This window comes from Panthera tigris, chromosome B3 (assembly GCF_018350195.1).
Source record: "Panthera tigris isolate Pti1 chromosome B3, P.tigris_Pti1_mat1.1, whole genome shotgun sequence".
NCBI lineage: Eukaryota > Metazoa > Chordata > Mammalia > Carnivora > Felidae > Panthera > Panthera tigris.
The window spans coordinates 45,789,185-45,811,509 of NC_056665.1; the positions used below are offsets into that span (position 1 = coordinate 45,789,185).

Below are 22,325 nucleotides of genomic sequence, written 5' to 3' on the forward strand. Positions count from 1 at the left end.
GAATTTGAACACAGATCTGGCCTAGACCTGTATGTCCCCTTCCAGATATATTTGTGAGCACAGCCTCTGGAGTCAAACTGCTTGGTTTCAAATCTCAGCTCCAAAAATTAATAGGTGCGTACTTCATAGGATAATATAAAGTGAAAAAGAGACCCTGCAAGGAAAGATATGAGACAGGAAAGAACAATGCTGCTTACTCTAGTTTTGTTGGAAGTGTTCTTTCATCAACTCTGGGAGGATACAGGATGATGCCCAAGGGAAATCAGAGGCAGGAATAAAGGAATAGGAATTTTAGTTCCCTCTATCTACATAACTTTTATTTTTTAATGTTTATTTATTTATTTATTTTTTTTTTTTTTAAGAGAGAGAGAGAGAGAGAGAGAGAGAGAGAGAGAGAGAGAACAAGTTGGAGAGGGGCAGAGAGAGAAGGACAGACAGATACCAAGCAGGCTCTGCGCTGTCACTGCAAAGCCTGACACGGTGCTCAATTTCACAAAATGTGAGATCATGACCTGAGCCAAAACCAAGAATCAGATGGTTAACCAACTGAGCCACCCAGGCACCCCCATAATTTTTTTTAAGTTTATTTATTTATTTTGAGAAAGAGAGCAGGAGAGGGACAGACAGAGGGAGAGAAAGAATCCCAAACAGACTCCATGTTCTCAGTGTGGAGATGACATGGGGTTCAATCTCACAAACTGTGAAATTTTGACCTGACCTGAAAACAAGAGTCAGATGCTTAAATGAGTGAGCTACCCAGGCACCCTGAACTTTTATGCTATAGGAGAAAATGGATTCAATAACCCAACTTACTTATTTCACTTATTTAAAGGACAGGGAAACAATAACTATTAAAGGAATTAAAAAATTCCTCTAAATAGATATTCAAATTCATTTAAAGTGCCAAGAAAATCAAGATGAGTAAGATATGCTTCCTGTTCTTAAAAGCCTCACAATCTAGCTTAAGTGCTATAATGAGGGGAGGTCAAGAAAACACTATGTGTAATGATTAATTCTGTTTAAAGGGCTATGGTGTCTGAGAAAACTTTCACAGAAGTGGCAGACATTAGCTGATTTGGACAAAAACTTCATATTAAGGTTGGCTTGGTATAAAGATAAAGTGATCCCTTCTCAGCTCTTTCTAACTTAGTCTTCCAAAAGGATAAGAGTATCAGATATAATGAATCTACCATTGGGATCCAGTAGTTGACTATAGTTTAGAGTTGATTGGTTTTTTGTTCATTGCCTCTTGGGTTAAAATCCATCTTTATCAAGTGTTGGTCCATTAAGCATCTGACATCTGCTCAGGTCATGATCTCACAGCTTGTGGGTTCGAGCCCCATGTCAGACTCTGTGCTGACAGCTCGGGGCCTGGAGCCTGCATTAGATTCTGTGTCTCCCTCTCTCTCTGCCCCTCCCCTGCTTATGCTGTCTCTCTCCTTCAAAAATAAATAAACATTAAAAAAAAAAAAATGGGGCGCCTGGGTGGCTCAGTCGGTTAAGCATCTGACTTTGGCTCAAGTCATGATCTCAGAGCTCATGGGTTCGAGCCCCACGTCCGGCTCTGTGCTGACAGCTTATAGCCTGGGGCCTGCTTCAGATTCTGTGTCTCCCTCTGTCTCTGCCCCTCCCCAACTTGTGCTCTCTCTCTCCCCTTCAAAAATAAACAAACATTAAAAACAAAGAGTTGGTCCAATTCTAAGAGTTAATCCTAGAGTTCACAATTCTAAATATGAATCAATGTCACTTCCCCATCTCTCCATTTCCCCACTTTGTAAGAAGTACCTTAATGAGATGAATATACATAAGAGAAAGACTGTTTGGTCTAAATATCAAAGTTTATTGAAATAAAATATAATCTATAATAAAAAATACTAAGGGTGTTATCACTGGTTACAGTTTTAAGTATATTAACAAAAGGTCCAACATTTTAATCCAAGAATGACACTATCCTTGTGGTACAATAACAAACATGAAATTAAATGTTGAATAATACTGAATAATTCTATCAGAAATATTTTACACTTTCCCATCTATGTTCAATATGCCTTTTTAAAGGAATAGCCTCCAAAAGTGAAACTTTTGGAATATGTTTAAGACATAGTTTTTACAATTAAATAGTTTTAACATAATTAGCATTTAAAACAATAACTTTCTTTCATAGAAATTCAGTTCAATTCTAAGCTGGGTAGATGCTTTTAGGTATCATTTGAAAAATGTATTTCAATGCTGTTTTGTATCAATTTCTAGGGGTGCTATTATTCTCAAACTGGAATTAAAGCTGGTCATGAAGCAAAATGGATGAATTGTTTCAGAAGTAGAAAGGGCATTAAGATAGTAAAGAAAAGGATAAAATAGGTGCTCATACACAATCTATATATTCAAACTCTTTGAGAACTCTATTTCAATTGGCCAATCTTGGCCTAGCACAAAAAGATCTGTATGTCATAGCAACTTCCTGACCCAAATAGTCAGACAGTGAAGTGGAGGAAGAAAACTTGTTTCTTCTTGCGACATTTCAAAATCACTTGCTCTGCAGTCATTATACCATTTCACTTCCTATTCCCCAAAATGTGTGCCACATCCAATTATTCTGCACAATTCAAGGAAAAAGACTCACATGCACTAACTTTAGGAAATGACTTTCAGGTACCTCTGAAGTTTCACAAGTGAAGATTATCCAATTATCCCTTTTGCTGACTGCTGTGGAGCAATCATACATCATTCTTCTATGATATTGTCCTACTTGTGATGTGTGGATCTGTGAAAACAATAGTTGTCATTTTATTGAGGAAAATCGCCTTTTAACAAAAACCATTGGAAGTTTTTCAAATCCTCATCTTTAAAAATCTGTAGAACTATGATATCCACTGTACTCTGGAAAATAATGATTATATCATACAACTAAGATGTGAAAAGGAGTAAAAACTGACAAAATTGAGACACATCAGACAGATCTTCAAAGATTAAATGCCAATCTTAGTCTATAAACATATTCTACTAGTCAGAATCACTCTATAGGGTATTTTACTTATAATGCCCATTTGGACAGGTCACTGATATAGGAATTTAGATGGGAATTTGTGTTTTCTGACTTCCTATTTAAAGTTGTAACTACTAGACCCAAAGAAGCCAGCATCACCATCAGAAGAATTCTGCTTTGTATATCCTCTTAGTAGGAGGCATCTCTGCCTCTCTGTAGTGTAGTTAAGATGGATATAAAGTTTTTAAAATTCATGACAAATCATTAAGTTATTTGAAAAAATTCTTAAATTCTTAAAGTTAAAATATTAGGTAAAGAACAGGCACTGCAGAATAACAATAGAACTCTTTTTGTCTTTTAAATCTACTGTGATTTAAAGTTTAGGTTTTGTATTTGTGCTATGGTATTTCAATACCTTATATGGGAGAGTACCATGTTCTAAAAAATACTGTTATAGGGAGAGAAGTCTAAATCTCAGGACAAAAGGACAAACCCAAACTTGAAGCAACAGTTGGAAGACTTTTACCCAGTTTTTAAAAATTTAATGTTTTTAGATCAGAAAAGTGAAACTAGAAATTAGAATACTTTATGTAAAAATACATATGCATATCACAATGTATTAAACTCTAATTTCTAACAGCAGAGACCCTGGGATTAAGTAAGAGACATGCATGAATTAAAAAATTAAGATAAATCTTCAAAAGAAGTTAAAATTAACAGGGTCCTGAAATCTGTCCCTCAGACTCCATTATCTCTCTTTCGTAAATTTTTTTGGCTAACAAGCCTTCGATTTTAAACTTTGTTTTAAAGTGTCACCTGAGAAAAGTAACGTTGATTCTTCATAAGATTTTCTCAGTAGCTATAATTAATATCAGTAAAATAAAATAAAATAAAACAAAAAGCCATTATATTCCTAGAGAACCTAGGAACTCTCATCCATGCGCAAAAGTTTTACATGTATGTATTAGTGACCTGATACCAATGTGCTTTGTTACATGGAGAAAAAGGCAAAGGGAATCTAAATACTTAGATATATGAAAGATACTGGAAAAAATAGACTTTTAATGCTTTTTATACTCCCCAAATTCTCTTGATTTTGATCGTATAGTCCAAAAGCAACTGCAAAATACATTTCAGGAAGAGATAATGCCATACTCAAAGACAAGGTAATTTTACAAATTTAACAGCATTAAAAAAACTGACTTTAAGAAATATTGTGATTGGGGAAAAGATCTGCACACTCAAGAACAAAAACTATATATATGATTATTTAAGTAATACTCTGAGCTTATACTTTGTCCTTTACTCAGGAGTGTTAACGCTCTGAAAAAATGAACATCCTTTACATATTTAGAGTAAACTGAGGCATAGAAAGTTTGTCCATTGAAAGATAAAACCCAGATTTTTAGACATAAAACAGTTCAGAATTCCTATTTCTAGTTCCTTAAAATACAAATTACGTACTATCTTTAATGCCTCCATGTATTTTATCAAACATTAGTAAGTTTACAATTACAGTTTAAGTTGTATGCCCAAATATTGTACGACAGGCAAAGCCTGTAGGTTTTCTATTGTATTTTAAAAAAGCTGGAATATTTAATAGGAAATTAAGTGAAATGTAATCATTTTGCTTTAAAGCAATTTTTTTTTAAATAAATGAGTTTGAGGACAGTTCTGGAAATTTTTGCCTTGAATGTATTTCTCCAGCAGGACTTTATAAATATCAGCTTCATATGCCAACATTAATATGAGGGCTATAATTCTTTCCTTAGATATCTATTTGCCTTCTAGTCCTCTTTTCTCTCAAGATCTCTCTTAATGACCTGAGCTGGTGATTCAGTAAAAACAAAGTGTTAAGGTTTTGTGCAAGTACAAAATGGTTAATGTTGGATTCAGTCAATTAATCTCTAATACTAACTTGCTTAATTAAGCTAAGATCAAGAAGTATGAGGAAGAATTTGAAACATAATATGGGATAAGTAGTCAAATACTAGAAATATGAGAGACTAAAACAAAATATATTATACAACTTAATCCTGAACTCTAGTCTATGCCTCACTCAACTGTTAAGACAGCAGATACCCTGAAACATGGAAGAAGTTACTTCACCTAAGCACACTGGACCAGCATATTATAAGAAACAGCTAATGCCAATTTTAGCTGCCCCAAACGGCTTAGGTTATTTATGTGTGTGTGTATTCTTAAATGGTAAAATTTGAGGGAAGGTTCCCAGATTCCTTTGACAATAGAAGTCATGGATCCTTGCTTCAAACACACACACTCACATGCGCGCGCGCGCACACACACACACACACACACACACACACACACACATTCTCTCTCACTCTCTCTCTCACACGTACTTCTAAGTGTTGATAACCTATTGTAAATCACAGCATTGTTGATTCACTGGGGTTACACATGAGGACACTTTTCATATTGCTAACAAAGACTGGTCACTAAACTTACGAAATAGCCTTTGAAAGTACAAGAAAGTGCAGTGACCATATCCATTCATTCATGTCTCTTTTGCTAGCTTTAATAGTGATCGGCTGATACAAATGTGTCCCTAATCTAGCCTACAAATATTAAAAACAAAAATGTTTAAGTTCTAACTTCTGCTAGCAGTTCATGTAACAGTTTTCAAGTACTACAAAATATTGTGAAGGAAAGCCTGTAATACACCACTATCAAATTCCAATATCCCCAAACCAGCAATGAAATGTCTGAATATGTAATTTGTTGCCTTGAGCAAAATTTAAGAATATAAAGACACAATAGCTCTAACCTTCAAGGTTGGGAAACCAGTATCTCCCAAGAAGTTTGTTTTAATAGAATTGAACATTTAATTTTTTCCTCACAGTAATCAAAGCAAACATTTTATCAGTATTACTCTTGGTATATCAAACTGAATTCCAGGAATGTAAGAAAGTCTGAGTTGGAAATATTATGTAGAAAAAAGGTTGAATTAACAAACACATTACATTTTTTAGTTATTTTTTATAAGTATACATTGACATCTACTTATCTGATAGCAGCACTGCTGGTTTTGAGTTGGTTTTTTTTGTTGTTTTTTGTTTTTTTTTCCTTCCAGAGGGAATGCAGAATGGCAGTATTATCTTTGGAACAAATTAAGAAGATAGTAACAAATAACAGAAGAATAACTTTTACACATATATTTTTCAAGGGTAATAAATAGATAAGTATATAATTATGGAAAAATACGCCTCAAATATGCTTTTTAAAATTTCTCAGGATTTACTGTTTTGTTTTTCTTATTAAAATATAATGCACTGTCACTGCTATCTCTTCTAGGAAAAACAAACCCTAAGGTTTCATTTTCCTTCTCCAACCAATAGAGTGATATCAAGAGTGAACTTGAACTAAGGTCAACTTGCTTGAGCCAACAGAGAATTCTGTAGTAATTTGATTATTTCACCAATGTACACATATTCTAGGTTATTAACTAGAGACTCACCAGATATTTTGTATCAAAGTGTTATACCCCAAACAGGTTCTCTGATGATTTATCATGCTAGTATAGGAAATCTGAAGGAGTAACAAATGGTATAACATAACCAGACATGCAATACAGAAGGACATGACATAAAAGATACAGCTTGACCCTGGATTTTTCCCTTAGAATAATTCCTTCCATAAATAAGACTTTACTTTTTATTTTTACATACAGACTCATTCTATAAATAGTCTTGGATCATGGAGAATGTTAAAGACATAGCTTAAGAACTCTATACCACATTTTTTTTTTTTTGTAGTCTACTGTCACCCCAGACCACAAAAAACATTCTCCAAGTGGATGCTCAGGTTAGATAAAGATGCTCCTAAACAAATTTACTGAGGCTTAGAATGAAAATCACATAACTACCTGCAGCAGCAATAGTCTTTTCAAAAATGACTAAATCAAACTTTTAAATATAAAGCATATATAAAAAGGACTATTAAGGATAGTAGAAATACAGGAAAATATGTGTTGCCTTATAATAAAGTTCAATAAATATTCTTTCTGAATCCTATAAACACTACAAGATGTTATAGGTCTATTTGGTTCCCATAAGTTAAAAAAGTCTGATTGCTTTTACATAAATTCCTCCCAATTCTTATCTATTTTCAAACAGATTTTTATTAATGCGTTTCACTAGACTCAGAGATTATATCTCTAACTTCCTTTCAGAAATGTGCTTTTTTGTTGGCTTTACTAAGTATACGTAATTTTCTAGCAAATAAACATGATTTAAATTTTAAGGTTCAAGGTAATTCTAGAAAAAGGTAGACATTTGAACTATCTGCTTTTCTATATTCCTGTATTTACAAGGCCTAGCATCCACTGTGGTTTCCTTCTTATCAGTTATCGCACTTTCAATAAATAGTAACTGTAGTACAAGTTACGTATATTAAAGATTTCAAAATTCCTCAAAATTTCACAACACTACAAAGTCATTAATATCTGATTTTACAGAATATGAGTATTAGTGTTATGTAATTTTTTTGCTATTGGAAAAGAAATACAACTTACTTTTTCTATCTAAATTAAACCCAAGCTCCATTATCAGTTCTCAAGATAGTATCTAAAATGTACATTCCTAAAGAAAGGTAAAGCTGTTCAAGGGCTGAACTAGTCCAATACAGGATTAAAGGTTATTTATTTGTTATTTTTTGTCTTGGTTTGTTTCTTGTGTTTTGTGTGTGTGTGTGTGTGTGTGTGTGTGTGTGTGTGTCTGTGTGTGTGTGTGTGTTTTCCTTTTATATCCCTATATTAACCCCCTGGTTTCTCTTGGATTAGATAATAATTTAACATTGTAAAAATTAATTTCAGAAACTATTGTGCTAATATTTAGATTTCAGGAAGGAATCAGACAAAATCAGTTACCTCCATTCATTGTTAGAACAAAAGATAAAATAGCTTACTAACTGATATGAGTTATGAATGTCACTATGACACAAAATTTGCTGTGATTTGCTTATTTGGCTACAAGTGCAGTATTTTTTCATGTATGATACCACACAGCATTTCCAACTTGTAACGCGAAACTCCAGCTCACGAAGAGTGTACTGTGTGACTTGAAAAAGTCTGATTGTAACTAAGTAACAACCTTTCCCCTGAAAAACATGAACAAAATCCATTGGGAAATCAGGCACAGACGGTATTTATCGGTTTTTCTTCCTTTCCTCCTGTGGTTTTGTTTCTCAAGACATACAGACGCATCCAACAGAACCCACCACTTGTTACAAAATGACACAGCTATTTTTGTCCTTTTCTTTTTCTTTATCTTTTTCTCGAGGTTCCTTTCGTTTACGTTCACTATTCCCAGATTGTCTTCCACTTGATGGAGAGGCTTGTGCTGGCTGGCTTTGCTTTAAGAAAAATAAACAGGAAGAAATTACCTCAACTTTCTAAGGTGCTTAATCATAGTTATCTAGAAAGAAAAACCATAAGAGTGAAAGGAATCATTAATAAAAAAAAGTTATTTGGTCACAGACTTGTTATATGGTATCTGAGTAACTGCCTCTATCATTTTAGATAGATCTAATTAATGTATTAATTATTATAAGTAAAAGAATTTTCAAACAATAAATAATGTGGAGGATTATATTCCCTGAAGCCTCAATTCAAGAAATATTTGTTAAAGTTTATGTTAAAGAAATTGACAACTTTTGGTAAACTAAGTTCCCTAAGACCTCATCAAATACTATAATAAACAGATTTTCAAGGAGAAAAAAAAAAAAATCCTGAGAACTTTGAGTGTGAAATAAGTGTATTCTGTCAAATAAGAAAATGTTTTTAGTGAAGAGCTAGTAAAAATATACCAGGTTTTAAATTTTAACCTTGGAGTAATCAATATTTGAACTAGGAATATAAATACTTAGTTTAATGGAGACCTCTATGTTTAAAATTTCACCAGACCTTAAAGAGCATCTTATCTTCTTTGTATCCTAAGTCAGAGGAACAGTTCTGGCATGGTACAGTTAAACATAAAAAAAGGAGAATTTTTTTCATTTTCTCATTTTTCATAAATCTCAATAAAATGAGATTTAACATCACATTTGCAGTGCTTAAAATGTTTAACTGGGAAAAGTGAAAAGTGGAAATGTGCTAATCTTTGTTGAATACTTAGTACATGTCATACATTGGCTTAAGTACTAACCTTATTTGTCCTTAAACAGAAATCTAAGAGTTAAGCATTATCTTTTATTTTCAAGATAGGGAAAATGAGGCTGAGAGAGGTAGGGGACTTTGATCCCCCTAGTAAGGGGATACAGAAGCAGGAAATGCAATCCATGTCTATCTGGCTCTGAAGTCTACCCTGTTACCAGTAGTATTTCATACTGCCCTGGAATTTTTACAGAAGACTTTGTTCCAATTGGTTGATATTCTTTGGAGCTATTAACAACTTAAATTTGATTCAATTGCAGCAAAAATAATAAAATGCCTAGGAATAAACTTAACCAAAGAGATGAAAGACCTATACTCCTAAAACTATAAAACACTGATGAAAGACATTGAAGATGACACAAAGAAACAAAGACATTCCATGCTCACCAATTGGAAGAATAAATATTGTTAAAATGTCTATACTACCCAAAGCAATCTACAGATTTAATGAATTCCTATCACATACCAACACCATTTTTCACAGAACTAGAACAATCCTAAAATTTGTATGGAACCACAAAAGACATCAAATAGCCAAAGCAATCTTGAAAAAGAAAAACAAAACTGGAAGCTTCACAATTCTAGACTTCAAATTATATTATAAAGCTGTAACAATCAAAACAGTATGACACTGGCACAAAACCAGACACATACCTCAATGGAACAGAACAGAAAATCCAGGAAGAAACCCACAGTTAATATGGTCAACTAATCTTTGACAAAGGAAGAAAGGATATATAACAGGAAAAAGTCTCTTCAACAAATGGTGTTGGGAAAATTGGACAGCTACATGTAAAAGAATGAAACTGGACCACTTTCTTACACCATACATAAAATAAACTCAAAACGGATTAAGGACCTAAATGTGAAACCTGAAACCATAAAAATACTAGAAGAGAGCACAGGAAGTAATTTGTCTGCCATAACAACATCTTTCTAGATATGTCTCCTGAGGCAAGGAAAACAAAAGCAAAAATAAACTATTGGGACTACATCAAAATAGAAAGCTTCTGCAAAGCAAAGGAAGCAATCAAACTAAAAGGACCACCTACTGAACGGGAAAAGATATTTATAAGTGATTTATCTGATAAAGGGTTAGTATCTAAAATATATAAAGAACTTACAAAACTCAACACCAAAAAATCCAAATGATCCTATTAAAAACTGGGCAGAAGACATGAACAGAGATCTCTCCGAAGAGGACAAACAGATGGTCAACAGACACATGAAAAGATAATGACAACGACTCATCAGGTAATGCAAATCAAAACCACAATGAGGTATCACCTCACACCTGTCAGAAAGGCTAAATTAAAAAAACATAAGAAACAACAAGTGTTTTCAAGGATTTGGAGAAAAAGGAACCCTTGTGCACTGTTGGTGAGAATGAAAATTGGTGCAGCCACTGTGGAAAACAGTATGGAGGTTCCTCAAAAAATTAAAAATAGAAGTAACCTATCCATGATCCAGTAATACACTACGGGGTGTTGACCCAATGAGTACAAAACACTAATTCAAATGTATACATGCATGCCTATGTTTACTGCAGCATTATTTACAATAGCCAAATTATGGAAGCAACCTAAGGGTCCATCAGTAGATGAATGGACAAAGAAAATGCCATAGGAGCGCATGGGTGGCTCAGTGGGCTAAGCATCTGACTTCGGCTCAGGTCATGATCTCATGGCTCGTGAGTTCGAGCCCCATGTTGGGCTCTGAACTAGCAGCTCAGAACCTGGAGCCCGCTTCCAGTTCTGTGTCTCCCTCTATCTCTGCCCCTCCCCCACTCACACACTGTCTTTCTCAAAAATAAACATTTTAAAAATGTGGTAGATATATACAATGGAATATTACCCATTAAAAAAATGGGAGTACCTGGGTGGCTCAGTTGATTGAGTGTCCAACTTCAGCCCAGGTCATGAACTCACGGTTCACGAGTTTGAGCCCCGCATCAGGCACTGTACTGACAGCTCAGAGCCTGGAGTCTGCTTCAGATTCTGTGCCTCCCTCTCTCTCTCTGCCCCTCCCCAGCTCATGCTCTATCTCTCAAAAATAAATAAAAACATTTTAAAATGAAATCTTGGGTTGCTGGGTGGCTCAGTCGGTTAAGTGTCCAACTTTGCCTTAGGTCATGATGTTGCAGTTCATGAATTCCAGCCCCAAAATGGGCTCTGTGCTGACAGCTCAGAGCCTGGAGCCTGCTTTGGATTCTTTGTTTCTCCCTCTCTGTCCCTTCCCTGCTCATGCTCTCTCTCAAAAATAAACATTTTTTAAAAATTAAAAAAAAATGAAATCTTACCATTTGCAATAACATGGATGGAGGTAGAGAGTACAATACTAAGTGAAGTAGGTCAGAGAAAGACAAATACCATATGATTTCACTCATACATGGAATTTAGGAAACAAAACAAATGAACAAAGAAAAACAAAGACAAAACAAAATACTCTTAACTACAGAGAACAAAGAGATGCTTCCCAGAAGAGAGGGGGATGGGGGAAATAGGTGAAGGGGATTAAAAGAACACTTAGCTTGATGAGCACTGAGTAATGCATAGAATTGTTAAATCACCAAATTGTACACCTAGAACTAATAGAACACTATGTTAACTCTACTGGAATTAAATTTTTTAACTGAAAAATCTTGCCCTCAGAATCTCAGGAAAAATAATTTTACTAAATAAGAAGTATATTAAGATAAACACAAACTTAGGACAATGCCATAAAATCCACAGGTGCTAACATGCTAATGTAATTGAAGAATCAATACCTAATTTAAAATACTTATCTTGGCACGAATCCTAGCTTTTACCTGGGCCTGTGGAGAAGCAGAAGCAGCAGCTGCTGCTGCTTGTTCCTGTTCCTGATAATATTGAGAAGCCCGTCTATCCTCCTCTTCTTGGAGTTTCTTTGCTAGTTCCAAATCACTGATTCCTTCGGGTATTTGTTCCCAGTTGATCTCTTGGCTCTGCTGTTCTTGTTGTAGAGATAATGCCATAAGATAGTCCTAAGAAATTAAATTATAAACCTCTTTAGCTATGAGATTTCACTCAAGAACTGGTAAGTGTAAATGCAGAGGTTGTACCTACAAAACTATGAGAATGGCTTTTAAAAAACATACCAGAGCTTAAATATATATAAAAATTAAAGCTATCTAAGTGTTGAGAGCTACAATTTCAGTGATGCTGCCATTGTTCTAAATATTCTTGGAATTCATTTAAAATTATTTCTAGAAGCAGTATATAAAGCATTCAAGAAAGCTTTAAAAACAACTCCCCTAGGGGTGCCTGGGTGGCTCAGTGGGTTAAGCATCCAACTCTTGATCTTGGCCAACTCTTGATCTTGGGTCTTGAGTTCAAGCCCTGCATTGGGCTCTGCAATGGGCATGAAACCTACTTAAATGAAAGCAAAGCAAAACAAAACAAAACCAAAAAAACAATTCCCTAAAAACCAAAACCAAAAAAAAAAAAAACCCTCACCAAACTCCCCCTATGGGTGCCTGGGTGGCTCTGTCTAGAGCATGCAACTCTTGATTTTGGGGTTGTGAGTTCAAGCCCCATGTTGGGCATGGAGCCTACAAACAAAAATAAAATAAACCTTGCCCGGTTTATGAAAGAAACAAATCTGCAGAAAACTGAAACAAAATAAAAAAGCATAAATAAGTTAAAATTGCCATATCATTATGCAAAGATAACTATTATTAACAATTGATATATATCCACCTAGCTTTTTCTACATTAACACACAAACTCCACATCTTCCAACCCCCATTTAATGTCAAAAAACTTTTTTTTTAAATAAGAATTTCCCCAAATCATTTATTAAATGGTCTTCCAAAACATGATTTTTAAGGCCAACAGTTTTCCAACATACAGGCATATTCAATTACTTAAACACCTCTTCCTCCCATCTCCCACACACCCAAATTATTTCCTCTGAGAAAAAGTGATGCATCTTCGGCTGAAAGTTGTATAATCCGGGGCGCCTGGGTGGCTTAGTTGGTTAAGCACCCAACTTCAGCTCAAGTCATGATCTCACGGTTTTTGAGTTCAAGCCCCATCTTCGACTCTACTGATAGTTCAGAGCCTGGAGCCTGCTTTGGATTCTGTGTTTCCCTCTCTCTTTCTCTGCCCCTCCCCCCTTGAGCACGTGCACATACACACTCTCTCTCTGTCCTTCAGAAATAATAAATGAGTAAACTTAAAAATACTTAACACCCACATTCATTAAGAATTAGTACTGAATGAAACTTGACTACGCTGTTTATCTCTCCCAGTCTATCCTCAAAATAAGAGAATATTAACCACCCACAGAAGATATCTAAAAGGTGGTTATCTGTGAAGACCTTGGACTATCTAGCATGAATATCTTACTAATATGAAGAATTTGTCCTTCAAATTTTTATCACTTCTTCAAACTGCTCTTTGCCAAGTCCCTAGGTCTTAAATCCACTCTTTCCTTCCTATTTCCACAGACAGTATCATGTATCTTTTTTCTCACATCTTACATCTTTACTACTGTAGCAATCTATTGCCTTACCTTCATTCCCTCTGCTGATATTTTTTATATATAGTGTTAGAAAAATCTTGCACATTTCTCAAGTAATATATATATTTTAAATAACACCATAAAGCTTCTGAAGGAAAATGCGTATGTTGATTATTATAGCTGTTTGGATACTTAACTTCCAAAAGTCCAAGAAAGATTAGCATCTTTGAATCAAGGAAGTATTCTTCTGTGCAACTGCCATTATAGAGGATGACATATAATAATTAATTGGTCAAATATCGGCCTCTGTTAGACTATAGAATTGTGAGGATTGTACTATATGATTTATCTGTGAGTCCCCAGGAGCTTGTTAATAGTACCAGGAATACAAAAGCTCAGTGAATATTGGCTAAATGAACAGTCTATCTTATCTACTTAAATTGTTATCAGCATCTGATGTTATCAGCATTAGACTCATGTGCCAACTGTTCAACATGACCAATTTTCTGCCTCAGTCAGGGAAGAAGTCATATCACTGTTATACTTCCAATAGTAAACACTCCTATGGCTCCAAGCCTGCCAACCTATAGCAGACAAAGATCTCATCTGTCTCACTTCTTAATGAGACTTCTACTCATTTGAGTAGCACTTGTTGTAAACGTCTGCTTACCTTGGACTCTAAGACTTTATAAGTTTTACTTTTTACCCACTGCATGCTATCTTCAAGACTCTTTTTTCTACTTTTTCTGACTACCCAAATATATCTTAAATCTGTACTCATCTCATCTCTAGCACCAGTGCTCAGCCATCATCACCTCTCGCTTGAATTGCTAGTCTCCGTTTATACCTGTGTAATTCCTATGCATTCTTCACATAGCAGCCTTTAAAAAAGGTAGATCATCTTACTTCCATGTTTAACACTTGCCATATCTTCCCTACAATTAAAATAAAATTCAAACTCTGTACCATGACCTTCACAATTCAATATACACTGGCCTTCTGAACCAAAGTGTAGAGTCAATGTACAACACATAAAATGATCATTTACCGATTTAGAAAATGTCAGGAAAATTTCACAAGCGTATAAATGAATAAATCTTTAGTTCAAAAGTTTTGGATAAGTGAATTCACATTTGAAAGGAGAATTTTAATTTTTTTTAAGTTTATTTATTTACTTTTGAGAGAGAGAGAGACAGCACCAGTGGGGGAGGGGCAGAGAGAGGAGAGAGAGAATCCCCAGCAGGCTCTGCGCTCTCAGCGCAGAGCCTGATGCAGGGCTCGAACCCATGAAGCTGGGAGATCATGACCTGAGCCAAAAGCAAGAGTCGGAATGCTTAAATGACTGAGCTACCGAGGTGCCCCAAAAGGAATGAGCATTTTAAATGATATGAAAAGAAAGCAAATCTACCTGATCTATCTGATCCTGTTGTCCTCTGTATACGGTTTCAGGATCTGAAGGAGGCCGCAGATGAAATTCTGAGTCACAGAAATTTCCATCACCATCCACATTGTGTAGGCTTTCCCAAACAACTTTTTCTTCCGTAAGAAACCCCTGGTCTGTTACCAGCAAATACAGTAGACCCTTAATAAGAAAGAAAAAAGACTGTTATATGGATCAAAACTGGTTAATATTTACGGGAAATTTCATCATCTGTATGTTTATAGCATATTAATGATTCCTAGTAGTTAGATATAATAAACAGCAGACAAAGTAGATACCTTATTTGTTCAGTGAATTAAGTCAACCTGGGTTTGAATATAGTTCATAATTGGTATACTATAGTATAATGACATTTGGGAAGCTGCTGGCAAACTCAACTACCACATGACTTATAAATAGCCTTTGGGGGTATATAATCTCATTTTATATAACAGAAATATAATCTACAAGTTCCTTAAAAACATATCAGGTAACAAATGTTACAAAGTAACAAAATGATATCACATTGCCTGCTTATTAAAAAAATTAAGCTTATGACTAACATAATTCATACTAATTTTTTCTTTTTCTGTACCATTAGCTGTTCTTCTTTTGTATACCAACAGTACTTGGTACTTATTTCTATTATAGCACTGAATCACACTGTGCCACAATTGTGTTTCCCTGCATCATTCCCAGACTATATTTTTAAATGTCTGTATCTCTGGGCCTAGGGTGGGGTGATCATAAAGTTGAAACCTAAATTTACTGAATTAATTAATGAATTCATTTGTATTTATAGTCACTACCACAGAATTTAGTACCGACTTCTAATTTTTCATATGGATTAGTTCTAAGTCCAATCATATGTAAAGTGTCCCTAGTATTACATATAAGGTTTAGAAGCCATTTTTCCTTCATATATGCCAAGGATATGGCTTTCATTTTACTTGCTCAGGGTTCCCACTGGTTAATATAGTACTTATTACTGCACAAGATTCATGCTTTTCATGTTATTTCATCACAATTAATCTTAGTAATTAAGAAACTCCTTTAAAGAGTTTGGTGGTAGGGTTAGAGAAATCATCGAATAGATCCACAACTATACAGTCAACTCATCTTCCACAAAGCAGGAAAGAATATCCAATGGAAAAAAGACAGTCTCTTCAACAAATGGTGTTGGGAAAACTGAACAGCAACATGCAAAAGAACGAAACTGGCCTCTCTCTTACACCACACACAAAAATAAATTCAAGATGGATGAAAGACAAATGTGAGACAATAAACCATCAAAATCCTAGAGAACACAGGCAGTAACTTCTTTGACATCAGGCTGTAGGAACTTCTTACTAGATATGTCTCCTAAGGCAAGGGGAAAAAAAAGGAAAAACAAGTAACTGGGACTTCATCAAGATAACAATCTTCTATAAAGTGAAGGAAACAATCAACAAAACTAAAAGGCAACCTTCAGAATGGGAGAAGATATTTGCAAATGACGTATCAGATAAAGGGTTAGTATCCCAAATATATATAGAACTTATACAACTCAACACCCCCCCCCCAAAATAATCTGGTTAAAAAATGAGAAGACATGAATAGACATTTCTCCAAAGACTTGCAGATGGCTAACAGACACATGAGAGAAGATGCTCAACATCACTCATCAGGGAAATACAAATCAAAACCACAATAAGGTATCACCTCACACCTGTCAGAATGGGTAAAATTAACACAGGAAACAACAGGTGTTGGTGAGGATGTAGAGAAAGAGGAACCCTCTTACACTGTCCATGGGAATGCAAACTGGTGTAGCCACTCTGGAAAAAAGTATGGAGGTTCCTCAAAAATTTAAAAACAGAACTATCCTACAATCCAGCAATTGCACCTCTAGGTATTTATTCAAAGGATACAAAATACTGATTCAAACAGATACGTGCACCACAATGGTTACAGCAGCATTATCAACAGCTAAATGTCTACTGGTGAATGGATAAAGAAGTTGTGCAATGTATATATATGTATATGTATATATATATATATACACATATACATATATATACACATATATATGTGGAATATTACTGAGCCATAAAAAAGAATGAGATCTTGTCATTTGCAACAAGAAATCACTGAATAAACTCTGAAATTTTATTTATTTAAAAAAATTTAATGTTTATTCATTCTTTTTTTTCTATTTTTTTTTTAACGTTTATTTATTTTTGAGACAGAGAGAGACAGAGCATGAACAGGGGAGGGGCAGAGAGAGAGGGAGACACAGAATCTGAAACAGGCTCCAGGTTCTGAGCGGTCAGCACAGAGCCCGAGGCAGGGCTCGAACTCACAGACCGTGAGATCATGACCTGAGCCGAGGTCGGACGCTTAACCGACCGAGCCACCCAGGCGCCCCATAACGTTTATTCATTCTTGAGAGACAGAGCATGAGTGGGGGTGGGGCAGAGAGAGAGAGAGAGAGAGAGAGAGAGAGAGAGGAAGACACAGAGTTCAAAGCAGGCTCCAGGCTCTGAGCTGTCAGCACAGAGCCTGATGTGGGGCTCAAACTACAAACTGTGAGATCATGACCTGAGCTGAAGTCAGACGCTCGACTGAGCCACCCAGGTGCCCCATAAACTCTGAAGTTTTTTTAAAAAACTAAATAATTAGTGTTGAACATTTACTATGTGTCCAGCTCTGTGCAGCACAGCTGTTTCTAAAATATGAAATCCATCCTGTTGTCTACTACTAGTTACATCCAAGAGTTAGCTCTACAGAGCTCTGATTAATTTATATGGTCACTGAAATTACTCAATCAACATGAAAGTACTCATAAAGAAAAACATTTTGGCATAAACAGTTTAAAGACTTCGCTTTAAGCAAAAATTGAGCCCAGGCTTTTTTTTTTTTTTTTTTTAAATCAAGTAGGTTCCAATTCATCAAATATTTGAAGACCACCATATGCTCAGTATTATGCTAAGTGCTTGAGGATTCATATCATGCAAAGTAATGATCTCTCCTTACTTTGTATTGGGTACCCTTTTTTGTGATTCCATAGAAATGCTGCATTTACCACTATCATAGCACTTTACACATTGAATTGTAGTAGTGTGTCTATTTACTTCTCTGTCTTAATGTATTTCTAGCTCCTTGAGGACCAGAGGCATGTTTTATTCATCCATGCATCCTCATTACTTAACATATTTTTAATGCCCAGTCAGGGTCTACTTTGTCCTAAAATAATTTGATAAAATAATTTAAGAGAAAACCTCAAAGTTCTTTCCAGCCAATATTCCACTGTTGAATAAATCTGACCCTTCTATACCTATACTTGTCACCGTACACTTTAACATATCATTATATTATACAATATTGAGATTTTACAATTTATTTTATGTACATCGTATATTAGAATGGCTACTAACTAGGAAAAGAAACCACAGTCTTACTCTCCAAGGACACTTTAAGATAGATAAATTCTGGGGGTGCGTGGGTGGCTCAGGTGATTAAGCATCCAACTCTTGATTTTGGCTCAGGTCATGATCTCATGGTACATGAGACTGAGCCCTGCACTGGGCTCTGTGCTGACAGCACGGAGCCTGCTTGGGATTGGCTCTCTCCCCCTATCTCTGCCCCTCCCACACTCATGCTCACTCTCTCTCTCTCTCTCTCTCTCTCTCTCTCTCTCTCTCTCTCTCTCAAAATAAATAAGTAATCTTAAAAAAAGTTGGTTAAGTGTCTGACTTCAGCTCAGGTCATATTCTCACGGTTCTTGAGTTCGAGCCCCACATCGGGTTCTCTACTGTCAGCACAAAGCCTGCTTCAGATCCTCTATCCTCCTCTCTCTGCCCCTCCCACACTCTCTCTGTCTCTCTCAAAAATAAACATTAACAACAACAACAAAAAAGATGAGTAAATTCTGGGAGGGTTTGTTGAAAGCCATTACTACCCATAGCATATGAATATTTGTAAGCTTAACTAAAATGGTGTCTCTTTCTTGAAATAGATGTCCTGTCTTCTCATGGACCATCAGCCTCAATTTCTTCCTCTTTTAGATCTTGACATGTATCAAAAAAGTCTGTTACTAGTCCCCTGTCAACAATGCTGGTTATTACTCAACAGTTCCTTTATATAATTGCAGTGTAGAATAGCAAAGTATGTATTAATTAGTACTGAATAGTTTAGGCCCATTTGTTCCTGAGAGTCTACAATTAAATCACCATCAAGAGTATTTCTTGCTTATATATCCTAGCACTTTTCTTCATTATCTAGTCAAAGCATTCTTTTCTAAACCTTGACTCTTTCTCCCAATCTTACTCACTAGTCTCTAAACACTAATTTTTAAAAAAACAACAAATACAGGGGCACCTGAGTGACTCAGTCAGTTAAGCATCTGACTCTTGTTTCGGCTCAGGTCATGATCTCACAGTTCATGAGTTCGAGCCCCACATCTGGCTCTGTGCTGACAGTGCAGAGTTTCCTTGGGATTCTCTCTCTCCTTGCTTTCTGCTCTTTCCCTGCTTGTGTTCTCTCTCTCTTTCTAAAAAAAATAAATAAACATTTAAAGGGCTTATGTCTATCATGGGAATACTGCTCAATAAATATCATCATCATTATTAAAAGAAAGAAAATAATGTATACAAGATGCATTTATTAAATTCTTAAATTAGGTATTAATGTATACAATGTATAAGTCTTTTGTTATATGAAAATAATAACTAAATGACATTAGATAATTTTCATAATTTTTTTACCAACGAGGCAATTGGAGTCTGGAAAACAGTATGGAGGTTCCTCAAAAAGTTAAAAATAGAACTTCCCTACAATCCAGCAATTACAGTACTAGGTACTTATCCAAGGGACACAGGTGTGCTGTTTCAAAGGGGCACATGCACCCCAATGTTTATAGCAGCTCTATCGACAATAGCCAAAGTATGGAAAGAGCCCAAATGTCCACTGACAGATGAATGGAAAATGAAGATGTGGTATATATATATATACAATGGAGTTATTACTCGACAACCAAAAAGAATGAAATCTTGCCATTTGCAATAATGTGGATGGAACTAGAGTGTAATATGCTAAGTGAAATTAGTCAGAGAAAGACAAATATCATATGACTTCACTCATATGTGGAATTTAAGATATCAAACAGATGAACAAAAGGGGAGGGAAGCAAAAATAATAGAAAAACAGGGAGGGAACAAAACATAAGAGTCATAAATCTAGAGAACAAATTGAGGGTTGCTGGAGGGGTTGTGGGTGAGGGGATGGGCTAAATGGGCAAGGGGCATTAAGGAAGACACTTGTTGGGATGAGCACTGGGTGTTATATGTAGGGGATGAATCACTGGGTTCTACTACTAAAATAATTTTTGCACCATATGCTAACTAACAGGGATGTAAACTTGAAAAAAAAAATTAAAACAAACAAAGAAAACTAGGCAATTGGATCACCAAAGACAGAATGAAAAACTATTTTATCTCAAATACCCTGATAGGGGTGCCTGGGTGGCTCAGTCGGTTAAGCGTCTGACTTTGGCTCAGGTCATAATCTCACAGTTTGTGGGTTCAGGCCCCATGTCAGGCTCTGGGCTCTGTGCTGACAGCTCAGAGCCTGAAGCCTGTTTTAGAGTTTGTGTTTCCCTCTCTCTGCCCCTCCCGTTTGTTCTCTCTCTCTCTCTCTCTCTCAAAAATAAATTTTTAAAATAGCCTGATAAATTAGTTCTATACAGACTATGATTTACTTGTATTAACAACATACATGACAATGTCATCATAATTTGTAAATTGATAAAATAGAAGAAAACTTGTCAAATGTATAAACAAATTAATTATGTAATTCCAGCCTTTAAATATGGTGGAAAGCACTGCCAAATATATTTTAATTTTTTTTAATGTTTTTATTTATTTTTGAGACAGAGAGACAGAGCATGAGTAGGGGAGGGGCAGAGAGAGAGGAAGACACAGAATATGAAGCAGGCTCCAGGCTCTGAGCTGTCAGCACAGAGCCCGATGGGGGCGGACTGTGAGATCATGACCTGAGCTGAAGTGGGACGCTTAACCAACAAGCCACCCAGGCGCCCCAACACTGCCAAATATTTTTGGTTGACAAGCTTGGATTCAAATTACTTAATGTCTTTGGGCTCTTCTTTATTATGAAGTGATATAGAGTAGGTTTAACCAGAAAATTTCTAAGATATTTTATAAATTGAAAGAACTTTACTTCTACTTAACAAGCATCTCTCTCGTCTACAAATAGCTTTCTTATCCATCCAGAGAGGCAGAGCTGTTGAGTGTGGGCTTGAAAGTCAGACTGGAGGTGCTTACACTCTGAATGGTCTTGGGCAAGTTACTTAGTGCCTTTAAGCTTATTCATTCAGTTGTAAAGTGGGAGTAATAACATCGACTCCTCAGAAGCTGTGAAAATTAAATGAGATAATACATGTAAAGTGTTTAGCACAATGCAAGGCACATAATGCTAGTTGAATATAAGATTCAATTCATGAATACCACCTAAATCTATCTCAAAATTTCTGTAGCTATCACCTTTTCCTGTCTCCCATTTAGGAGAAAATCTCTCTGCCTACACTGTAAAATCTATCACCTATCTTAGTCTGTTTCTACATTCCTCACCCCCACCCCCCTTAAAATTTTTTTTTAATGTGACAATTTTTGATGTATCAGCCACCTTTAACAAAAAAAAACTAGGGCGCCTGGGTGGCTCAGTCAGTTAAGCGTCTGACTGCGGCTCAGGTCACGATCTTGTGGTCTGTGAGTTCGAGCCCCGCGTCGGGCTCTGTGCTGACTGCTCAGAGCCTGGAGCCTGTTTCAGATTCTGTGTCTCCCTCTCTCTCTGACCCTCCCCCGCTCATGCTCTGTCTCTCTCTGTCTCAAAAATAAATAAACGTTAAAAAAATTTTTTTAAAAAACAAACTAAATTTTGGGGTATGTGGGTGGCTCAGTTGGTTAAGCGTCCAACTTTGGCTCGGGTCATGATCTTGCAGTTCATGAGTTCTACCCCACATCAGGCTCTGTGCTGACAGCTCAGAGCTTGGAGCCTACTTCAGATTCTGTGTCTCCCTCTCTCTGCTCCTTCCCCTGCTCATGCTCACACTCAGTTTCTCTCTCTCTCTCTCTCAAAAATAAACATTAAAAAAAATTTTTTTTAATTTTTTTTTTAACGTTTATTTTTGAGAGAGAGAGACAGAGCATGAATGGGGGAGGGGCAGAGAGAGAGGAAGACACAGAATCGGAAGCAGGCTCCAGGCTCTG

At 35.8% G+C, this 22,325-nt stretch overlaps 2 protein-coding genes across 10 annotated transcripts in view; one reads left to right on the forward strand and one right to left on the reverse strand.

The window, feature by feature from the left end:
- SLTM (SAFB like transcription modulator) overlaps positions 1-22,325 on the forward strand; it is a 127,905-nt gene that overhangs the window by 74,704 nt on the left and 30,876 nt on the right. Inside the window, exon 21 of one of the 2 annotated variants that reach the window (XM_042988748.1) lies at positions 6,078-6,210. The exons of the other annotated variant lie outside the window; for it this stretch is intronic. Coding sequence (XP_042844682.1) covers positions 6,078-6,126 — 49 coding nt within the window. The 3' untranslated portion in view covers positions 6,127-6,210. Of the gene's footprint in view, positions 1-6,077; positions 6,211-22,325 lie in introns of those variants that run through there. 2 annotated transcript variants of the gene reach the window in all.
- The window catches only part of MINDY2 (MINDY lysine 48 deubiquitinase 2), a 79,330-nt gene continuing 58,829 nt past the window's right edge, over positions 1,825-22,325 (reverse strand). For 3 of the 8 annotated variants that reach the window (XM_042988759.1, XM_042988758.1, XM_015538557.2), the window contains 3 exons: positions 15,049-15,222; positions 11,965-12,159; positions 6,461-8,356 (listed from right to left, as the gene is read on the reverse strand). In XM_042988759.1, coding sequence (XP_042844693.1) covers positions 8,228-8,356; positions 11,965-12,159; positions 15,049-15,222 — 498 coding nt within the window. In that variant the 3' untranslated portion in view covers positions 6,461-8,227. Of the gene's footprint in view, positions 6,103-6,460; positions 8,357-11,964; positions 12,160-15,048; positions 15,223-22,325 lie in introns of those variants that run through there. The other 5 variants (XR_006218616.1, XR_006218614.1, XR_006218615.1 and 2 more) reach the window with 5 other exon arrangements.